General features: G+C 40.2%; 1 protein-coding gene across 1 annotated transcript; it reads left to right on the top strand.

Moving 5' to 3' along the window:
• Positions 1 to 10: 10 nt before the first annotated feature.
• MTPAP (mitochondrial poly(A) polymerase) lies at positions 11 to 16,693 on the top strand. Its single transcript, XM_065629733.1, has 9 exons — positions 11 to 185; positions 3,020 to 3,192; positions 3,748 to 3,981; positions 4,310 to 4,534; positions 8,690 to 8,901; positions 10,819 to 11,045; positions 12,266 to 12,358; positions 12,464 to 12,537; positions 14,279 to 16,693. The coding sequence occupies exons 1-9, from the start codon at positions 11 to 13 to the stop codon at positions 14,615 to 14,617; spliced, it is 1,752 nt and encodes a 583-aa protein (XP_065485805.1). The 3' UTR covers positions 14,618 to 16,693.
• Positions 16,694 to 17,208: the final 515 nt, after the last annotated feature.

Raw genomic sequence — 17,208 nt, 5'->3', positions numbered from 1 at the left:
GTGCCCGGTAATGGCGCACCGCGCGGGCGGGCGGGCGCTGTCTCTGCTGCGGGGCCGCCTGCCCCTCCCCGGCCCGGCGGCGGCGGGCGGCGGCTGCGCGGCCCGCGGGCAGGCCCGGCTCGGCTCCTCCGGCGCCGCGGTGCAGAGGGCGCCGCAGGCAGCCGGCGCCGAGGAGGCGGGTGAAGGTAGGGGTCGCCGGGCCGCGCCGGGTTCCCCTCAGGGCCTGGCTGCCGCGTGGGGCCGGGGCGGCCCGGCTGTTTCTCCCCGGGGGCGGTGAGGTCAGGCGGGGGCCTGGGGCGCGGAGCGGCCGCCTGTCGCGCTTGCCGCCCGCGGTTCTGCTCCGGGAGAGCCGCCTGGGCATTACCGGCGTCCCCGGCGTGAGGGTCCCTCAGGGCCCGGGGAGCCCCTGCCGGGGACACCGACGGGCACAGCGCCCGCGGGCAGCCCAGGGGACCAGAATCCGCTCTCCTTGTCTAGGGCCTGGTTTATTAAATGTAGAGATCAGCCAGAGGCAAATCAAGTGACAGTGATTATGTGGAGTGGAGCATCTCCCTTACGAGAAAAGGCTGAGGGAGCTGGGTCTCTTTAGCTTGGAGAAGAGGAGAATGAGGGGTGACCCCATTAATGTTTATAGATACGTAAAGGGCGAGTCACAGAATGTTAGGGATTGGAAGGGACCTCAAAAGATCATCTAGTCCAGTCCCCCTACCGGAGCAGGAACACCCAGATGAGGTTACACAGGAAGGTGTCCAGGCGGGTTTTGAATGTCTCCAGAGAAGGAGAATCCACAACCCCCCTGGGCAGCCTGTTCCAGCGTTCTGTTACCCTCACTGGGAAGAAATTTCTTCTCAAGCGGAACCTCTTGTGTTCCAGCTTGAACCCATTACCCTTGTCTTACTGTTGGTTGTCACTGAGAAGAGCCTGGCTCCGTCCTCGTGACCTTTACATATGTGTCTCGAGGATGGAGCCAGGCTCTTCTCGGTGACAACCAATGATAGGACAAGGGGCAATGGATACAAACTGGAACACAGGAGGTTCCACTTAAATATGAGAAGAAACTTCTTCTCACTGAGGATGACAGACACTGGAACAGGCTGCCCAGGGGGCTTGTGGAGTCTCGTTCTCTGGAGACATTCAAAACCCGCCTGGACACCTTCCTGTGTAACCTCATCTGGGTGTTCCTGCTCCGGTAGGGGGACTGGACTAGATGATCTTTTGAGGTCCCTTCCAATCCCTAACATTCTGTGATTCTGTGATTATGCTGAGGGACCTCCTTAAAAAGCTGTTAGATTGATGCCGTGTCTTCAGCAGAAGCCGGGAACTGGTGAGGATGGTCCATCGCCCATGTGCTGTGACCTGGGTGTGCCGTGTAACTCACAGCTAATGCATTCGTGAGCCTGAGGCCTGTGCTGCTGCTTATGTTCATGGTTCAGAGCTTGAAAAACATTACATAGCAAGCTTTTCTTGAGAAGATCACGCTGTATTGTCACAGTTTCACAAAACCAAAAGTCTTCTGCTTTCCACACTTTTGTATTAATAAATATGCAGCAGTTTTAAGGAATTATTCCAAATTTCAGTTAATAATTCCTGTGTTGCTGTATAAATTTGGTAATTAGTCTCATCTGGTTTGCTGCGTGACAATGTAAAGACATTACCATCAGCATGCAGAGGACGGCGTTAGAGTATGTATGAGCATCATGTGGAGGATGGAGCTATTTCTACCAGCAGTAGTGCTGGTGTGTACCTGTGTAAAATAATTGTGACGCTGTGGCACTAGATCTAGATTAATTTCCTGATTGTGTCATTGGTCCATGAGGCTTGTCCTTTCTGCATCTCAGTCACTTCACACTTCTCTCACCCCATGGCAATCAGGATGATTATCATCTCTGTAAAGCGCCGCATTGGTCTTCTGATGAAAAATCCTATAGAAAATGAAGCTATTAAAAATACTTAGGATATTTATTATTTACAAGCCTGTGTGAGAGCACAGTAAACTTGTAAAATAAAAGATTTTTTGAAAATAATAAATGCCAACAAGTATCTTTAGATAATAGTTTTTTCTTCAGACCACCATATGCCCTGGGTTCCTCAAAATCAAAACCGTAGAATAAAGAGCTCTCTGTTGAATCATTCTGTAGCAGATAGTAGCTGCAGGGAAATAACTATATGTTCTCCAGCTTCGCAGTCTGAATTAAGAATGGCAGTATTAACAGGGAGCAGCTTCACAGGCTCTGGTGATATGATGTGGTCAATGGATTAATTTGAGAGTTGTGCAGGGAGGTGATTATGATTTCAAATTCAGGACATGGCCCCTTTGCCTGTACACAATCAAGAAAAAAGTTTCTGTGTTTCTGAATGTTCCAGCATGTCTCATTTCCATGTCAATTCTGTGGGTGTCAGCAACAATACAGATTGCCAGTAGTGTGGCGAGGTATGACTGATCTGTGGATTTATTGTAGTAGAGTAGCTGAAAGTATAGTATTAAATGAAAATTTTGAGTAGGTGTTTACTGTAAAAGGAGATGATGAGTTGTAAAAATAAGCAAGCGTTGAATTGTTCCGAAGGTGAAAGTGCTGGTTTTGTGGTAGCCGAGAGAGATTATCTTTTCTCTGCAGCTTGCCACAGGTCTAGCACTGCCTCATGCCATAGCTGGTATTTCCAGACTTGTATGTAGAATCCGACTGTGTGTGATGTTTTTTGATGGTGAACAGCAAATCAAAGAAAAGCAAAGATTCCTTGTATCAAGCCTCCTGTGGCATCAAGGGAAATCAGTATTGTTTTCTTCCTATGTTTCCTATTCCTTGTTCTTACAAATGTATGGATTTGTGAGTGAAATACACTTATGTTTGTGTCTTTCATTCATTCTTGGTTGTTTTTTCTTTTGCTGTAACCCTTTTAGAGAGCCAGGGCAAACCTTTGTTCGATTATTTAATCCAGAGGAAGAGATTAAGTGTACCAAAATCAGTTTTAGATCTTTCCATTCATATAGAAAAGCCTTGATGTTCATTTCTTCTCACAGATGCTGAAGTCAATACCAGAAAGAAGACATTCACTGAGGTTCAAAGAGAACGATCGGAGCAAGCAGAACGCACCGTTTTAATTAAGTGCCCACAAAAACTCAATGAAAAAAAACTATTGCAGTATTTATCCAGTCACGGAAACATTAAGAGTCATTTCTTTTTTGAAAATCGTGTAAGTAATTAACAATGTAAACTAAAATCTAGACTTAGACAAAAAGAAGTAGCAGTATTTGGTCAAGGCCTTTTACGTGCAAGTTTAGCAGATTATATATAATTAGTATATTAAATTAGTTTTTATCTTTGTTAATGTTTACAAGCTGCAGAGCAACAGATTTTTATTCATAAGTCAGCTAAGCAACACCTCCTCTAAGAGATAGCTGGCAACTAGTTTTGCACTAAATCTTTGAAACTTTTACATAGCACTGTTCATTGTTCTAACAATAGAGCTAACTTTTATGTGTTTCTTGAGCATTACAGTTATGAAGATAGATTTTACAACTTTTATGTTTAGTGCTTACTGCCAAGAATGGCATATGTTAAATATTTTTGATCTCTTGTGAAAAAGTATCTAAAAAGTGTTGAGGTACAGTAGCTAGCATTCAGCTTCAGGACTGTCATATTAAACTGTCTCAGTACTCCCAAGAACATCTGAATAATATCAGTACAATCAGTTCAGGGCTTGTATGCATTTATCTAATGCTTTCTTTTTCCATTCTTAATGTTTTAGGGTATCCATGCTTTAATAGAATTTTCAGAAAAGAACAGTATAGACTCATTGCAGGATGCCGTTGGAGTCCCAAGTGCTGCAGAGCATCACGTTGTCCCATTTAAATCTAGACTTTTTACTTTCACGCTGAAAAACCCAGTGAGTCAAGATGCTGGAGGCACACAAGTTCACCTCTCTCCTCAGTTTCACATTCCAGTGAAAGACCTTATTCCAAAGCTTTGTCACGCAGACAGTGTAAGTAGAGGTTTCTAGATCTCTCTCAATTAAAAATGAACCATATCCATTTCAGATTTGCAAGTGGTCACGCACAACTTATAAAGCACTTTATTTCTATTTAAAAAAAAAAAGTAAGTCCTGTTAGGATTTTGTGTGAATGATTCTCCTACATTGAAACAAAAAATTACTCATTTTAACTGTCAAAATATTTTTTATGTATGAAGTAAACCCATCTGAGATTGTAAAAATACGGTGATCCATCTTCTATCCATCAACATATATTTTCATTTACTTAATATCATCGCAACTAGAAGATTTTTTTTTCAATGTTTATTTTCTTAACTAGATAAGCAGTCAGATGTACATGCTACTGAATGAGTATCAGCTTACAGAAGAAAATATCAAGCTCCGGTATCTGGCTTGTTCTCTGGTTCGGGATTTTGCACGTGCATATTTTCCAGACAGCACGGTAAAGCCGTTTGGCTCTTCAGTCAACACCTTTGGCAAACTGGGATGCGATGTGGACATGTTTCTGGACTTCCATGATACACAAAAGCATGCTACCAAAATGGTAAGATTATGCTGTGCATCTTCAGTCTGTGGGATTTCTTCACCAGAGCACTTATGTGCTGTTTCACACACAGGAATCAGGTTTTTTATACTTAAGTTTTACATGAGTTCATACTATAGATTGTGAATTATTTGAATGTTTGGGCTCGAAAAATTTCAAAAGCCTGGATAAAAGAGATCTTTCTTGCAATAGGAAGAAAATTATTTGGGTTTATGTAGACTTTGTACTGTCAAGGTGAGTTTCACTGTGAAAAAAACCCTCATCCTCCGAAATTGATTTCAGCGATGTCAGGCCTTAAGTAGGTGATTCTGGAACTTTGAAAACTTTTTATTTGTATGGTGACAGATAGTGTGGGGAAACCTAGCTTTGTTTTCCTTTAAAAAACATAAAATTACAATGGGCTTAAGCTTTTGAAGATTTAAATTCGCTCAGCTTTTCTGTACAATTTTTATGTTTCCATATGCTTTATTTTTAAAGAAATATCCCTTCAAACGTATACAGTTTTTGGTATTGCAGTGATCAAACACAATGGAAGCAAATATGTCAGCTGAAGAGTAGGATCATCTAGGAACCCTTTACATTTAAACAGTAAAGTTGTTTCTTAAATTTTGAGGGAAAAATCTTTCAAGTATAAAATGTCTATTTTCATAGCATGCTTTGTAACTCGCTGTTTTCTCTGGTATTCAGCCTCTGTAGAAACAGAAGTTCTGTTGTGAACTGAAGAGTTATTTGGTGATGGATGGGGTTACTAGCAGGTGTGATTACTAGTGGATGGTTGACAGACTTATAACTGTGGGGATGCTGCAGCAAAAGCCAGCAGGGTTGCTGTCTGCCTGTGTGTCTTCAGGTTACATGATAGGTTAATAGGTGGTGTGGCACACTTATACTCTGTGGTGCAATGAGGCCTTTGTCTTGCATGCAAGCACAGTATGCACTAAAGATGATGATCATCTTGGTTTTGTTGAAATTTTGTAGCATTAAAACATGGGCACATCTGCATTAATGTGGAAGTATTTACAAAAATAAGGTATGTTAGAGCATGGTCCTGTAAAGAAGTGTAAAAACCATTAGCGCAACTCTTGTGTCTTCATTCAGGCACTGTCAAAACGGGAGACTGAGATGCCAGCACCTAGAGAGCTTTGTGCCTTGTAGGTGTGGTGGGTTAACACTGGCTGGCCTCCAGCTGCCCACCCAGTTGCTCTCTCACTCCCAGCTCCTCAGCAGGATGAGGGGAGAAAATAAGGTGAAAAAGCTTGTGGGTCAAGATAAAGACAGGGAGATCACTTACCAATTACCATCACAGGCAAAACAGACTCAACTTGGGGAAGATTAAGATAATTTATTGCCAGTGAATAACACAGTAGGATAGTGAGAATTAAAAATAAAAAAATAAAATAAATCCACCTTCCCAGCACCTCCCCGTCTTCCCAGGCTCCATTCCACTCCTCTGGCTTCTACCTCCTCCCGCAAAGTGGCACAGGGGGTTGAGGAATGGGGGTTGTGGTCAGTTCATAATGCTTTATCTCTGCTGCTTCTTCCTCCTCATGCTGTTCCCCCGCTCCAGCACGGGGTCCCTGCTATGGGCTGCAGCTCTTCAAGAGCTGCTCCCGTGTAGGTACTTCCCACAGGGTACCAGCCTTCAGGAACATGCTGCTCCAGTGTGGTCTCCCCACAGGGTCGCAGGTCCTGCCAGAAAAGCTGCTTCTCTCCATGGCCTACAGCTCCTGCCAGGAGCCTGCTCCTGCATGGGCTCTCCACAGGCTGCAGCTACCTTCAGGGCACATCCGCTTGTTCCTGTGCTGGGTCTTCCATGGGCTGCAGGGTTGATATCTGCTCCACTGTGGTCCTCCATGGGCTGCAGGAGGACAACCTGCATGACTCTCTGCTCTGGTGCCTGGAGCACCTCATCCTTCTTCACTGACTTTGGTGTCTGCAGGGTTGTTTCTTTCACATTTTTCTCCTTCTCCCAGCTGCTGCACAGCATTTTTTACCTTTTCTTAAATGTTATCACAGAAGTGCCACCAGCATCGTTGATGAGCTCAGTTTTGGCCAACTGCAGGTCCATCTTGAAGCCAGCTGGAATTGTCTAACATGAGGACCAGCTTCTGATGTCTTCTTGCAGAAGCTACCCCTGCGGCCCCCCCACTACTAAAACCTTGCCACATAAACCCAATACAGTAGGAAAATAAGATGTTGGGTGTTATCTCCTGTGATAGGCAATAGACAATACTGCTGAGGAAGGCAAAAGTCTCATATAGTTGGCAGTGTGATTTATAGGGATAATGATATTCTCCCAGGCAAATTGTATTACTAGTGTACATACGTTAACTAACTTAGAACAAGGGAAGACAAGGGGAGGTAGCTGTACTTGTAAGATGATACAGCAGAAGTGGGAAGGGTATCTTCTGATTTCTGCTGTCTTGCAGCTTTTCAGAAGGTACCAGCAATGGAGAAGGACCAGGCATTTCATCACCTATTTACATTAAATAACATTTTTTGAGTCTTATGGTAAACTGATTACTAATTGTGTATTTAAAAAGCAGCAAAAGTGGGAGCATTCTTTACCAAGAGTGGAGTTTGACAACAAATATGGTGTCGTTGACCTGTGGGCACTTTGGGAGATTAGTGAATGACTTAAAACAGAGTTCTGTGATATTTTTAGAGTAACAGGTTTTGCATTAAAACAGTTATGCTTCTTGCTTAGGGTACTAAGTCAGTTTACCTCAAAGTACTAGTTAATTTACATTCGCTGTTTTGAGCAACATGGCAAGAATAAGGGGAGAGCTACAGGGTTGAGTGAAGTGTATCAGTACTTCATGCCGCTCAGCTAGCACCAAAGCTGTGTATGAAGATCCTACCGATTATTAAGTGTCTGTTTTATCATTACGAAAAAGTCTTCATTCAGCTTTTGAGAGATACTGAGCTGCTGTCTGAGAAGGCACGTTGTGTTTTTTGTCACAAACTTGAAGGTCCGAACAGCACACCTACATGTTGGCCAAGTCCACATTTTATTTCCTTCGTGTTACCTGCCTCGATGTTGATAGTTACAGGCTCCTTCCACCTTGAGCCAGCTCTGCTGTAACATGCAGCTACACAGCCAAATGGCATCGGGGACCTCTGTCCTGGTATGTCCAAACACACGTGCTGGCTGGAGAGCTGTTGGCAAGAGGAGAGCAGGAACAGTCACCTCAGGGATTGCCAGAGTGACTCAGAAATTCAGCATCTAAAGTGAGTTTCTGGGAAAGGTTGCAAGGTCCATAACTTCTGAATTGTTTCACCTGTCTGTGTGTCTCAGAGGACTAGTTAGGTCACTGTGTAATGCTGTGTGTATAGTATGTGTTCACCCATGACATGTTCCAAGAGGGAGGATAAGTCAGTGCCAAGTGTTGGATTAGCAAGCAGAATTAGCTGAGGCTTAAAAACAGAGAGAGACTATAAAGAGAAGAGAGATTTCATAGGTATGAAGTTATTTTGTTGAGATATAAACTACAAATATGACAATTCAAAATACAAAGACCTACAGGAAAATTCATTTCTGGTGTCAGAATACATCTTCACTTTTTTTTTTATTTGTCAGAAAAATTTTATGTGATTTTAGGGATTATTTTAAGTTGACAGAAGTTTATCTTCATTTTGAAGGATTAAGTAATTTGCATGCTATTTTTTTAAAATGAAAAAGACATTTTCCTTTACATTGATACTTGATTCACTAATAACACATTGTTCTTTGAGGATTTGAAATAGAATTACTGATTGTTTGAAATTAATGGTGGTTTGGTTGTGTTTTGCCCCTCCTTTATTTAATTGTGTTGCTCCTCTTTTCAGTCAGAGCATGTGTGCTCTCTTGGGGATTCCAGAATTACTTGTTTTAGGCAATGGTGAGGTGTAGTAGTATTATACCCTCATCTGAACAAGTAACTTTACAGTAAGTTGATCACTATTAACCTGGAAAAACTGAATCACTGAAAAATAATATAAAAGAGAAAGCAATATGTTTTTACCTCTTTTAAGTTCTGTGGGCTGATTTGAATAATTCTTGTCTTTCAGTCTCTAATTGTACAAACTCCTTTGTAAACTGCTGTAGTCTTTCAGAAGTATTCTTAAATGTCTCTTTAGTTACAGAACTAACGGTTTACTTTTCAAATTCTCTGTTAGAAAAAAGGTCCCTTTGAAATGGAATATCAGATGAAAAGATTACCATCTGAAAGATTAGCAACTCAGAAAATTCTTTCTGTGATTGGTGATTGCCTTGATAATTTTGGTCCTGGATGTATAGGCATACAGAAGATACTCAATGCTCGCTGCCCGCTGGTGAAATTTTCCCATCAAGCAACAGGATTCCAGTGTGATCTGTCAGTCAGCAACAGGTGAGACCTGGTTTTAAAAACCTTGGGAAGAATACTAATGTACTTGTGTTCTGAAAACCTGTGATGAAAACTGTTTAGTCTACTCCTTTTTATGTTTTTAACAAATGTGAATGTTGGCTCTGAAAGTAAAAATGATATTTTTTACTTCTAGAGCTTAGGTTTTAATGTGCTTAAGATGTCTTTCGCCAGCATAAGAAATACTTGCTAGCTGAAACTGAAGACTTGAAAACCACTCTATACAATAAGTTTGGCTTTTAAGGAATTGAAAGAAGGCAGCATTCGTTAGTCATTACTTCCCTTTCTGTATATGGGCAATGCACAGCCTTCTTTTGATTGCTTTTCAGATTAAGCAGCGCCACTGTGTTAATTTTTAGTGACTGAGCTTCTAGTAATTTTGATGTCCTTTTTTAATTCTTAAGGGCTTGCGTACACCTGTTTGCTGGCAAGGTATCTTGAATACTGAATTAACTCACTGCATCAGAAAACAATCTGAAGTGTTCCCCTCACTTAGGACCTTTTGCAGCAATGCCCAATAGAGGGAGCAGGCTTCTTAGAAATACCTCTCTTTGCATCTGTTTTTCCTCTTCCAGCTTGCTGTCATTTAGTTAATAGTAAAGCATATACTTTGTTTTGTTGTCACTTATTAAGAAATACCTACATCAATTGAGTATATATCTGTAGCCCTGGCATAAGGATACATAATAAAAAATGAGTTACTAACCCTTTTCATTGCTGTTAGGGAATAGTATAATATGAATTATTATTTCAGAATACTCTTGATATGACTTTTAGTGCAGATTTTCTGATCTGTCTACGTCAGCAGATCCTGGACTGAATTTTGTAAATTACCCAAAGTTCTGTTTCAGAATAATCAGCAGTTGTTAAGGCAATACTGAACATAAAATTTATTTTGTATATGCAGCCACAGTGAAAGCATGCAGTTCTGTGCAAAATTCCGTGTAATTCTCTGCTGATGGTTTGGCTGTTTTGAACCCTGTGTGTTGTCTTGTTGTCATTTGGAGTAATAACAAACCTCTGTGCACACAAGGAAGCACTTCACACCTGAAATTTTAGAAGTCCAGGTATTACAAAACTTTGACATGATAAACTTCCCTGAAATGCCATGGTGGATTTTTAGAAGAATTCAGTGCAAGACTGGGAGTAAAAACTCCTGCAGCTGTAGTTCAACAAGCACTTTAGACTAAAACTGACACCAAAGTAAGTTTTGCTCTCACACCGTGCTTCCGGTTTTTTTCCAGCTTTTTTTTTGCCCACTCATTTGTACACTACATGAATGTTTGCACGACCATATGATGAAGGAGATCAAGACCTGATCCATCTGAAAACCTTTAACCTTCCAGATTGTGTGGGTTTTTTTCAGCAGGACCAAACATTAGTCATTTGAAAGTTACCAAACTGACTTGTTTTGCAGATTTCATTATGTGTCTGCACTTCATGTATTTTATTACTTTTTAAAGTTGTAAAAGAAGTTATAGGGGTTTTTTTTGGTTATGTATTAGGATAGGGATATTATCTAAGGTCCCTCAGGCAGTTGTGGCTAAATTATGTTTTTCATGTTGATTCTGCATAGCCTCACACCTGAGTGATGGCGGTTGGTTGATTGTTTTTCCTCCCACTGTGATGTGGAACAAGGAAACAGGAAACAGTGCAAATGCATGATTATTATTTACCTTTAACTATATCCTTCTTACTATGGAAAACCACCAGGTATTTCATCTTGGGCAATTTAAGGCATTCTCTTTTATTTTTTAAAATGCACAGAATTTGTTTGGGTTTTTTTTTGGATACCATTTTCTCTTAAAACCGATGCTTTAGGGCTGAACAACAAACACTGCATTTGGTACTTCACCATTCTTTCATTATGTGCATGTCTTTTACTTTTCATTTCTTCTTCAGCATTGCTATAAAAAGTTCAGAACTCTTGTATATCTATGGCTGTCTGGATCCTCGTGTACGGGCGCTGGTGTTCAGTGTACGATGTTGGGCCCGTGTTCATGGACTTACAAATAGCGTTCCTGGTACCTGGATTACAAATTTCTCAGTGACCATGATGGTCATGTTCTTTCTGCAAAGGAGATCACCACCCATCATTCCAACACTAGACCAACTTAAAGAACTGGCAGGTGAGGGCAGCTGTTTATGTGTTTACCGAAGTAACTTTCACATTTGTTTCCTCTAAAATGATGAATAAACCCAAGAAATTTCTTTATGGTCTCCAACACCAGCACATATTATGCGTGCCTTAAGTTTGAGGGAATATACAGGTTTTACTTGTTGGGGGTTTTTTTTGTGAAAATAATGCATTTTTAAAGGAAAAATCAATTTTCAATACAATACTAAATTCTATTTAGAGGGGTTAGGCTTGTTCTGTGCCTCAGGTAGTTAAGTCATTTATTTGCTGGGCTGTTTTTTGTGTTTGGGTTTTTGTTTGTTTTTTTTTTTTTTTAACAAGTCTTATAGGGTCTCAAATGTCTCTGCAGTGGTTAAGGATTTCGTGCAGATTGATATGATGTGCGTATTGTTTTATAGATACCAAATGTTTAAAAGAAAGGCTTTATTTTTTTCCTTACGATTTGTAATATCCTTGAGACAGACTGTTCAGGCCATCTGCAAATAATTCTTTTATCTTTGCAAACAAGCTGTTCTGGCTCTTTCATACATAGCTTTCAGGGTGTATTATCTTCAGTAAATCTTAGGAAAGCATAGAGACTGACACCCCAAGTTCTTGATTCCTCACTCATGCCTTCTGCTTATTGACATGCGTCCTTGGAAGCTTTGAGTGGAGAAAAAGGTCTGTGCTTGGTTACTTTAAAATCATTTTAAACATTTCTATCAGATTTCTATAGAATTTTTATATGTTAAACAAAACATCTGCCCTGAAATTTTACAAGAATATTCTTAATTCTCTTTAAGTTTTTCAGAAAAAGACAGTGAACACTTCGAGTCTGATTTTTTTGAAACCTTCTTATAGGTTTTAACCTCATAGGTTTGTGTTGTTTAGCATATAATAAAGCTCTGTATGCAGAGATATCTGGCTTGTTACTGAAAATAAGTAACTTCAGAGATACAAAGATGTCATGTACCCTATCCCTGTAGGCTTTTGAAAATACACCATTTACTCATGCTTCTTTTCCTTTACCTGTCCGTAGACCTTTTTTTTTTTTTTTTGAAACCTTTAACCACTTAATTTGAATCTTAACCTGAAAGTTCAGTTGTGAACTCCTAAATTGATTTACTTAATACGATAGCATTCATTGAATTCAGTCATGTCTGTTATCTGAATTTTATTCAATGGCGTTTTATTGTTTATCACTTCAAAATATGCCTGCAATTTTTATTCCAGATGAAAAGGACAAACATGTAATTGGAGGATATGATTGCTCATTTGTTAGTGATTTAAGCAAGATTAAACCTACAAAAAATACAGAAACACTTGGTATGTAAATCTTAATCAACTTTTTTTCTTTTAAATTTTCATGAGCATATTGAATATAAACTTTTCCTTAATGTTACTGATGGCTGTTGTTTTCCTTTCCCTTAGATGTATTGTTGGGTGACTTTTTTGAATATTTTGGAAACTTTGATTTCAGAAGGAATTCCTTAAATCTTCGAAAGGTAAATGAGTTTTAATCTCTCATCATTATCAATTGAATTGATCTGTTTGCTTTTTGACAAACTGCAAATGCTAAGCAACAATTTCTGTCATTTTTAATTGTACATGCCATGTACACTTAAATTGGTTGCATCCAGAAACTGACTCATTTCTGTTAAGGAATAGAGTTTTCCTCTCACAGCCTAATCATTTACAGCACTATTAAGAACATTTACAGTGTCATTACTTGGATATGATGTAAAGCACAAACTCTGATGTTAAGCCTGTATGTTTTTCTTGAAAATCCTTTAAAAAAAAAAAGGCAATTTTTAAAAGTAGAAGCTATTTTGCTTCTATGAGAGGAAAACTTAAGATGTCATGATATATGTCATAGCAAAAGTCTGTGACAAACCTTCTATGTGAACAGGCTTTACGTTAAAGTTGAGAGTCCAGACCCAAACAGTGTCTGCATTAAAACTTCCAACTGAGTTCTGAAACTTGCTTTTGGCACTTGAGTGTCCTACTGCAGTTTGTATCAGCCCACAGTAAGCGTACTTACAACTCAGTGAGCATGACAGATAACATGATCGTTCTGTGCTATCACTTTGTTTTACTTTATATGTTTAAGTCATGCTATGTATTGATATGTGTGTGTGTATGCAAGTATAATAGAAATATATATATATAAATGTAACTACCTTAAGTCACACCTGTTCCTGCTGGACTGCTGACGGGATGAGGGGTGTCAGTGCTGTGTTGCTGTGTGGACACTCTCGTTTGTGTTCTGTTTCCTACTTGGCACCATGGATTACTGGCGTAGGAGCTTTTCTAGGATGGACCTACAACAGCAAGAAGCTGATTCATTAAGCTGGAGAACTTTTGTTTGCCATTAAGCCTTAAAAAAGACAAGCAAAAATAATACGCGTGCTGGAGCCTGAGCTAGTCAGGGGAAATGTCTGTGCTGCTGATGTTTTCCTGTTTAATCAGTGAATCCTCTGGCCATGGGGCAAGTGCACGCAGCATGTATGTGGACACTTCCTGGACCAGCAGTAGCTGGTGGGTTCCTGCTAGAGCTTGCGGTGGAAGATGTGAAAAGGTTCTGTGATACAAAGCAGCTCAGCTAAGTGCCACTGATAAGGACTGACATGGAAGTGCATTTAAATAGTAAATACATAGTTGTCAACAGCTTGCGTTTATACTGTACCAAGTGCCCAAAAGTGAACCATGACCTGAATAGCTAGGTACTTAAAAGACAGACTGAACTGAGAGGAATTTCAGCCAAGGCAGTAATCTTGTTTTGTTATGCTACGTCTTAATGAGCACTGTGAGGGGAATGGTTTGAACAGTTTAAGTGCATGTGGTAGTTTATCAAACTGGGCTTACATGCAGGTTAATATGATATGCTCGTTCTGCCCATACACAAATGGAGATATGAGTAGGAGGTTGCAATGAGTGAGGTCTGAGGTTTGTGGAAAAGCAAATGGGGAAAATGGCCAAAAAGACAGGCTAAGCTGTAGTTATGTGTTCTCTGCCTTGAAGGAAATGTAAGCTGAATGTGGCAAGGGAAACCACCACAGTGAACAGGAGTCATACAGTCAGGTTGACAGGAAATTAACTTGATTAGTAATGACTGTTGTTTTTGCAAAAAGTTCTCTACTAGGTCAAAATACTTTTAATGCTAATGTAATAACTCAAATGATTTGTTATTTGCTCACCCTGTAATGCATATATGTAACTTTGCCTTTTTCTTTGCACTGTCTGCAGGGAAAGGAAGTAAATAAACCTGAGTCGTCTCCTCTTTATATCTGGAATCCCTTTGAACAAGACCTTAATATCAGCAAGAATGTTAATCAGCCACAGCTGGAGAAGTTTGTAGCTGTGGCCAGAGAAAGTGCCTGGATTTTACAGAAGGAAGATAAAACTCAGCGAACAATCAATAAAGAGCCTTGGGGACTGGCAGCTCTACTGATACCATTTGGAAAAAGTAATGCCAGCAAGACGAAGAATAGGATAAAAGGAATAGGAAGTGAAACAATCAGAAGCCTCTTGGACTCTTTAAAGTTAAACAGTGCAAACAGTCTACAAAAAGCAGTGGGAAAGTGACTTTTCAGCACAGAAATGCAATAGCTGATATTCTGTTTTAGGAATTGAATGTGGCACACAGTACGAAGAACATTACTTTTAGTATTTCTATTATGGTGAGATGGAGAGTCACATGACCTCTGTTTTCCATCGTGATGCTTTTTGTACAGGTCTGCTTTCTTTCTGTATGTTTTTCTCCTCCTTACTCTTCACTTTTCCATCTGTTTTATGAATGAAGAGCATTCAAATGCATGTTTTACAGATGCGTTTTGGAAGTAGCCTTCAGTTGGGCGGTCTTAAAATAAAAAAAGACAGAAACAGCATGGGAAAAAGCCTTTGGGAATTTTGTTGGCTAAAATACAAATGATATGCTAAATAAAAGCTCAAGAAACACCCAATTTTCAGTGAAACCACAGTTTGAAATAAGATGAATGTGTTAGAACCATTGCTTCCATTCCAATCATGTTCTGGAAGCCCATAAAACCAAAGTGCGTGATTTATTTTTGCAATTGTTTTCATGTAGATAGTGCCAAGACAAAATAAAGAGAATGGAATTAGATAGCAGGGTTTGCAGTTTCATAAAGCATCTCTCTCCAAGGGTAGTGCAACTACTTTGTGTTGGAAAAGTGGTTTTGCTCTTGTGTTTGCCACCTGATCTCTTCAGTCAGCTCTCCTTTGTTTCCTGTACCCATAGGACTGGTTCCCACCCACACTTGCATATGCACTCGTGTTCTTCATTTGGCCTTCAACTTCACTTTAAACCTGTATTTCAGGTTCATGCAGGGGTGTTTGCGTGCTCTTCTTGCCTCATCACTTTCCTCAAAGTTGCTGCCTACTAGGTGACACCAAAGCCTTCCTCATGCTGTCCATTGCAGAGGGATCTGTCCTCTGCAGAGATCCTTAAAGCATCATATATCGTACTGGAGTCCTGTTCCCATTCTTGCCGTGTTCTTCAGATATTCAGCAGAACGATGACTGTTCCCCTTCCAGATCAGTGGGCCAGTGAGAGCCAATGCTGCTTGTTAACTTAAAGCGTTATCTGTCCATCTGCCACAAAAGAGTGTTTTGAGAGGAAGGGGGAGAGGGGAGGAAGGAAGTCAGAAGGGAAGTGGAGAGCACGCAATTGTCAGATAGATCTTCCAGGTAAAATTGTGAGTATTCTACCTGAGAGCCACTCATGCATTAAAATTAAATGGCAACAGTGATAACCACTCTACATACTGTAGTCTTTATTCTTAACAGAAATTCTGTACAAGAAATTACTGTAACTCAGATTATCATACAGATGCAACATCGATGTTTGTGATTACTGTTTCATTTTCAGTATTTTTAGATTCTTTAATGTTGCAGTGGTCTATGATTATGTGTAGACTTTCTAATGGTGTAGTCTGAACAGTTTAAAAGTGTGTTTTCTCTTTTCCCTGAGATATTATTTGTTGGTAATACTGTGGGCTTTAATGCATACTTCCAAAGTACTTGTAAAAACTGGGCAAGGAAAAGCACTTTCTAACTAAAGGGTTAGACCTCGAGTGGCAGAAAGACCTTACAGATCGATTCCATATTAGTTTATTTGGAGTTTAAAATAATATGTGTCCATTTCTGATTCATAAATGTTTTCTTGAATAATGACTAACATAGCCATTATCTTGGTCACAGGAATTAATTCTTGTATTAACTTATTCAAGATTGAGCCTTGAATTTCAAACTTTATTTTCTACCTAAATCCTGGTGCTAGTGGGTAAGCTTCTTTTTGGAGGCTTATATGAAGTTTATTGTAACTTGGTTTTTGTGCTGACCCAAAGCCTTTGATAGCAAGCTGGGCACTGATGCTACAAGGAGCATATTTTTACCTTAATCTTGACAGAATTTGCTTTCTGTTTTCCCCAGCAATATACTTTGAAGCTTTTTGAAGATTAGGGCAGTACTCGAGTATTTCTGAGTTTTCTTTTTTTCCAGCTAAACAAAATGGGCAATACTACAGTGCACTAATAAGAAAATGGCTTATTGGGGCCAGAAGCACACAGCAGAACTGTGGCAGTGTATGCCTACTTGCATTATATTCACAGTGGTTCACTCTGACACAGGTAGGAAAGATTTTGTAAGAATTTCAACACATATACACAGGACGCTTTTAGTCAAATAGCAATAAACTTTCTATTTTGCTTATACAGTTGAGCCGTGCTGAAGAACATGCTTCATTTGTAAATGTGTACAGACGTTCAAGCTGCCTAGTCCTTCAAAGGCTGAGCAGAACATGGGTCCTGTCCATGTAGCACCTTTCAGCATCACTTCTCTGTTTAGACTGCCTGTCCCTTTTGGGAAAAATTCTGAACTCTTGTCATGGCTGCAGGCCCATTTCTGAAAAAACAGAAAGAAGCCAAAGGCAGCGTTGCAGCAGTGGAAGTACACAGGTGATCATTTCAGATGTCTGCAAGTCCAGGGAGCGGGAGGCCAGCTGTGGGGCGAAGCCTGGAGACTTGGAGGAGCAGCTGCTCCAGTGATCTAAATAAGCCCAACCGGCAGCTTTTGTAGGGAAGGCTGGTAGCTGGAAGGGAGAGTGGACTGCAGGCTTCCCTAGAGCGTGAGCTATGACTGGGAGAAGAGCTGTGTGA

This window comes from Caloenas nicobarica, chromosome 2 (assembly GCF_036013445.1).
Source record: "Caloenas nicobarica isolate bCalNic1 chromosome 2, bCalNic1.hap1, whole genome shotgun sequence".
Taxonomy (NCBI): domain Eukaryota; kingdom Metazoa; phylum Chordata; class Aves; order Columbiformes; family Columbidae; genus Caloenas; species Caloenas nicobarica.
Note: the sequence above shows the minus strand (reverse complement) of the source record. Positions and strands in the feature narration are given on the sequence as shown.